This window comes from Hypanus sabinus, chromosome 1, assembly GCF_030144855.1.
Source record: "Hypanus sabinus isolate sHypSab1 chromosome 1, sHypSab1.hap1, whole genome shotgun sequence".
Classification (NCBI taxonomy): domain Eukaryota; kingdom Metazoa; phylum Chordata; class Chondrichthyes; order Myliobatiformes; family Dasyatidae; genus Hypanus; species Hypanus sabinus.
Genome location: NC_082706.1, coordinates 14,952,851 through 14,958,940, shown reverse-complemented (window position 1 = coordinate 14,958,940; position 6,090 = coordinate 14,952,851). Strand labels below are relative to the sequence as shown.

The 6,090-nt window shown below is 43.1% G+C and overlaps 1 protein-coding gene across 7 annotated transcripts in view; it reads left to right on the top strand.

Annotated features, from left to right (window-relative positions):
* LOC132391562 (protein transport protein Sec24C-like) overlaps positions 1-6,090 on the top strand; it is a 75,785-nt gene continuing 69,695 nt past the window's right edge. For 3 of the 7 annotated variants that reach the window (XM_059964958.1, XM_059964944.1, XM_059964910.1), the window contains exons 1-2: positions 690-952; positions 3,572-3,752. In XM_059964958.1, the coding sequence (XP_059820941.1) occupies positions 3,608-3,752 (145 nt within the window). In that variant the 5' untranslated portion in view covers positions 690-952; positions 3,572-3,607. The other 4 variants (XM_059964920.1, XM_059964934.1, XM_059964929.1 and 1 more) reach the window with 4 other exon arrangements.

Genomic DNA, 6,090 nt, shown 5'->3' with positions numbered 1-6,090 from the left:
GCTTACGGTATTGGCATGTGTCGTGAAATTCATTTTTGCGGCAGCAGTGCGGTGACAAAGTATTCTAATTTACAAGAATAAATCGTGTTACATCTTCCAGCATTGGACGTTTCTACCCTGGGGAATAATAAAGCAACGCACTCACAAAATGCTGCAGGCCTGGCAGCATCTATGGAAACGAATAAACGGTCTACGTTTGGGCAAGACCTTTAATCGGAGCTCCTCCAGCATTCTGTATTTTTTGCTTAGAAACGCCAGCATTGTCAGATTTTCTCGTGTTTGGAATAATACACCATTTAAAAAAAAACTTAACAAACAGGACAGAGCAGCAATGAGTCGTTAATCTCCACCAATCAGTTACAAGAGACGCGGCTGTGACAAGGAACGCCGCAATGGGAGAGGGCATTGGAAACGACAGGTCGGTCACCCGATTCTCAATTGATCCTCATGCATTATTTACTGAAATAAATACAGCGATTTTGTATTTGCATTTTAGGCAATATAACATCATTTTACCCCTACGACTGTCATTAAACCCATAGTCTACGACGAGGAGAGTAAGTTTTCAACTGCAAGGCGTCAGGACGAGATTTAATCTATTTTAATAAACTAGCCCCTCCTGGTCTCTGACGCCACCGGGCTTCTCTACGCGCAGCTCCCGTGATGTCTTTATTTCCTGGGGTATCAAATGAGTAGTAGTTATTACAATGATGTTTTTATCTGTATTTTTTAAAGGGGAAGTAATTCAGAAACGGATGATACTGGGGTGGAAAGCCCGGTAATGTACTGTTGTACTCTTGTTTCAAAGGCTGTTGAATGGCAGACGATGAGCCTTGAAATCCCGTGTTAAATGCTGGCGTTAATACTGAGCGGCGGAGTTCTGCATGTCGCGTTAAATAACTGCGTGCTGCTGCGGCAAGTGACGGACACTCGGACCCGCTCATTTCCCGAGGTAAGTCCGTGTACAAACATATCGAAACACGCAAATTACTGGAGGGAATCAAGCAGACGCCAGGCCCGATTTAGAATCGCGGCTCGAAACGTCGACTCTTAAATTTCTTTTCATGGATGCTGCCTGATCTGCTAAGTTCTTCCAACATTTTCTGTGTGTTACACTGGAAGGAATCAGCGGAGCTAAATGGACAGTCATCATTTCGGGTTGAGACCCTTCATCCCGGAACGTCGACTGCCCTTTTCCCTCCCTGACTGACTGAGTCCGGCCGGTGTGTTGCTCCAGATTTCCGCTAAGTCTCCAACTCTCTGCATTGTTTGTTCCTGTGGGCATACTATTTGAACGAACAGGTCTAATTTATCAGTGGAGCAGCAACACGGTTGCTATACAGACCCTCAGCAGAGACTTCAATATTAGTGCACAAAGTCCGCCTTGATCTTGTATGCTCCAACCCAACATTCTAGCTTCTGAATCACTAAGACCACCTCATTCCCCATCCTCCACATCACAGAAGCCACCCACATCATGATCATGGAGGGAATACAATAGGGAAACAGGCCCTTCTGCTCTTCTGGCCCTTCAGGGCCAATGCTAACCATCAACCAACCCTACACTAATCCCATTCATTATTCTATCCGCATTCCTATCAACTACCCCACCAGGTTCTATCACTCAGAAACACACTAGGGATAATTTCAGGTCTTTGGGTTGTGTGCATCTTTGGCACTATATATTTACATGTGTAACTTTTAGTATTTTTTTATTTCCCACACTGTACTGGTGCTGCAAAACAACAAATTTCCTGATATGTGTCTAAACCAGAGTAGTTGGGTACCTGCACATGTGGGTTTATGGGGTATTGAAAGTGCTGGATGTAATGTTAAAGCTTTGTAAAGCACTGGTGAGGCCTCACTTGGAGTACTATTTATCTAAGAAAATATGTGCTGAAATTGGAGAAGGTTCAAAGGAGGTTCACAGAAATGATTTTGGCACTGAAAGGCTTGTCATATGAAGAGCGTTTGATGGCGCTGGGCCTTTGCTCATTGGAATTCAGGAGAATGAGGGGTGACCCTCATTGAGACTTATCAAATGTTGAAATGCCTCATAGAGAAGATGTGCAGAGGATGTCTCCTATGATGGGGAAGTCTAAGATCAGAGGACAAAGCCTCAGAATAAAGGGATGCCCTTTTAGAACAGAGATAAGGGATTTTTTTTTTTAGCCGGAGAGTGGTCAATCTGTGGAATTTGTTGCCAAAGGCATCTGTGGAGGTCAAGTCATTGGGTATATTTACAAACAGTTGTAAGACAGAGGTTGATTCTTGATTAGTTAGCGCATGAAGGGATATAGGGAGAAAGCAAGAGATTGGGGCTGAGTGGAAAAATGGATCAGCCATCACAAAATGGCACAGCAGATTCAATGGGCCAAATGGTCTTCTTCTGCTGCTATATCTTATGGCCTTATGTTATAGCAAAACAGTAACTTACTAAGAATGAGGTAGATATTATAGTCAATATGGAAAAGTATGAAGCCAAAACTTGTGTTAGGTTGGCTGGGGTTGGGAAATGGCAGAAATTATGGGATAGGGAGGTGGCATTACAATTTATTTCTATCAGTCCAGCGGAGGCTCCTTCAGGGAAGTGATAGGAGGGAGGATGTGTGGCTGGTGAGACTAAGGTTTGGACATGTGAGTCTGCACTGCACTGGGCATTTGTTGGTAAGCATGGGAATGGTGGTATGAGTTTGTAAGGTCCCAGAGATGGTAGAACCTCTGATCAAGGTGTGCCACTGGTACTTGTTGGAACACAGGTAGCTGTTTAGGCAATTATTGAGTAGATAATTAAAGATGAGGACTCTTTAGAGAGGTTGCAGAGGAGATTTACCTCTGACTGGATTAGAGAGTTTGTTTTATGGAGATGTCTTAAGTGCGTTATGGCTTTTCTCTTCGGAGTGAAGAAGGATGAAAGGTGACTTGACAGAGATGTACAAGATGATAAGAGGCATAGATTGAGTGGACAGCCAGAGACTTTTCCCAGGGCAGAAATGGCTAATATGAGGGGGCATAATTTTAAGTGATTGGAGGAAAGGCTTGAGAGAGTACACGTGGAGAGGATGTTTCCTATGGTGAGTGAGTCTAGGACTCAGCCTCAGAATAGAGGAACGTCCCTTTAGAATGGAGATGAGGGGGAATTTCTTTAGACAGAGAGTGGTGAATCTGTGGAGGCCAAGTCTTTAAGTATATTTAAGGCAGAGGTTGATAGATTCTTGATTGGTTGGGGTATGAAGGGATGTGGGGAGAAGGCAGATGATTGGGGCTGAGAGGGGAATGGATTAGCCATGATGAAATGGAAGGGAGGAATTGATGGGCCAAATGGCCTAACTCTGCTCCTATATCTTATATGGATGCCAGGGTTATCTGTGGTAGGGCCAGATACATTAAGGATATTTAAGAGGCTAAGGGATAAGCACATGGGTGATAGAAAAATGGAAGGCTATGTGGGAGGGAAGGTTTGGATTGATGTAGGTTAAAAGGTCGGCACAACATTGTGGGCTGCATGGTCTGAACTGTGTTGTAATGTTCTATGTTCTAGTCATTAAGGGGAAAATCTTGCCTTTTACAGATCCCGTGAGCAGGAGCCACAGGGTCCACTGGAAGTATGTTGGTGACCAGCACTCAATCTCAGGAAATCTCAATATACCAGGAGATTAAAGTAACCTCAGATCAACTGAAGCAACAAATGGATGGTGTGGAGATACGTCCCAGTCGGCCATATTCATCAGAGCCGTACCGTCAGCAATATGGTAGGAGTGCTTCTTCCTTTTGCTATTATTTGTTCAAACCTTGCAAAACGATTAAAGCATTTCACAGAATTGTGCAAAGCCCTGTTAAACAGTACCTTATCATTACTGGAATTTACCTCCTCAATCCTTATACAAGACATCCTGTGGAATTCAAAAATTAATATTTTTGTGGGGAGATATGTTACATACATACAAACATTTGTAAGTATTTATAAACAGCTGCTTGAGGAACTCGGCAGGTCACATAGCACCCTTGGAAGGAAAAGGATTGTCAGCATTTTGGGTTGAGGTCCTGCATCAAGACTGAGTGAGATGGCTGTTATAAAGGGATGAGGAGGAGGGGAAAGGCAGGAACTGGCAAGTGATAGGTGGAAAGAGACGTGGGATGGAGCCAAGCAGGGAAGGATATATATATATATCCATTTGAGGCATAAGAAAACAAACCTATCAATCTCCACTTTAAATATACTCAATGACTTGGCCACCACAGCTGTCCACGGCAATGAATTCTGGCTAAAGAAATTCCTCCTCATCTGTTCTAAAGGGATGTCCTTCTATTCTGAAGTTAGGCCCTTTGGTCTTAGACTCGCCAACTATAGGAAACATTTGCTCCATGTAATGTGAAAAAAATTGCTTCCAGTACTGACCCCTTTGGAGCAACACTAGTTACCAACAGCCAACCAGAAAAGGCCTCCTTTATCCCTATCTTTGCCTCCTACCACTCAGCCAATACTCTATCCATGCTCGTACCTTTCCTGTAATAGCATGTGCTCTTATCTTGTTAAACAGCCTCATGTGCAATCACCTTGTCAAAGGCCTTCTGAAAATCCAAATAAACAACATTCACTGGCTCTCCCTTGTCTATGCTGCCTGTTATTTCCTCAAAGAATTCTAACAGATATGTCAGGCAAGATTTCCCCTATATGCTGTCTCTGGCATTTACCATGCACCTCCCAAAACCTCATAATTAATAATGGACTCCAAAATCTTTCCAACCACTGAAGTCAGACTAGCTGGCCTATACTTTCCTTTCTTCTCCCTTCCTCCTTTCTTGAAGTGTGGAGAGACATTTGCAATTTTCTAGTCCTCCAGAAACATCCCAGAATCCAGTGATACTTGAAAGATCATTACCAATGTCTCCACAATCTCTTGAACTACCTATTTCAGAACCCAGGCTGTAGTCCAACTGGTCCAGGTGACACATCTACCTTCAGATCTTTCAGCTTCCCAAACACCACCACTTCAGTAATAGCAACTACAATCACTTCTGTCCCTGACACTCTTGAATTTCAGGCATACTGTTTCCCACAGTGAAGACTGATGTAAAATATTTATTAAGTTTGTCCACAATTTCTTTCTCCCCCAATACTACCTTTCCAGCATCATTTTCCGGTGATCCAATATTTACTTTTGACTCTCAGTTACTCTTTACATATCTGAAAATATTTTGGTATCCTTCTGAAAATATTTTGGTATTATTTTAGTTGCCTTCTGTTGGTTTTTAAAAGCTTACAAATCCTCTAACTTCCCACTAATTTTTACTAGACTATGTGCCTTCTCCTTTGCTTTTATGTTGTCTTTGACTTCCCTTGTCAACCAGGGGTTGCCCCAACCTCTTTTTAGAATACTTCATCTTTGAGATGTATCTGTCCTGTGCCTTCCAAATTGCCCTGAGAAAATCCAGACATTGCTTGATGGTGTATGGAAACCGTAAAGGCGAGATATCGGCTTTTATTGACTGGAAGAAGGGAACAGCAGTGAGTGACCATCATACTACATCCTGGAGACTGAGGCCGAGCATCAGGCCTCGATCGCCTTTATACAGGGGTCTGTGGGAGGAGCCACAGGAGCAGTCAGCAGGGGGCGTGTCCAGACAGGCACACGTAGTTCACCACATTGCTGTTCTGCCGTCATTCCTGCTAGTAGCCCCTTCCAATCAACTTTGACCAACTCCACTCTCATGCCCCTGTAATTCACTTTACATCTGACTTTATCTTCTCCCTTTGAAACCACAGGGTTAATTCTATCATATTATGGTCACTGCTTGAGAGTTTTTTTTCCTCTCAAGTTTCCTAAACAAATCTGGCTTATTAAACACAACCATAAACAATGACTAAAAACATTACTAATAAATTGTAGTAAGTTGTACTACAAGTGCAACTTGTAGTTGTAAATTGTAGTAACCTATCACTGCAAACAATGTAGAGGTGAGTGAAGGTGAAGTGAATTCAAGAGATCTGTGCTGAAACCTAACAGAATCGATGCAGATGGAGTGAGCCTTTCAGAGAGGAGAAGTTGGGGTAGAGGGGTTCCGATGCCCATACAACTGGCTCAGATG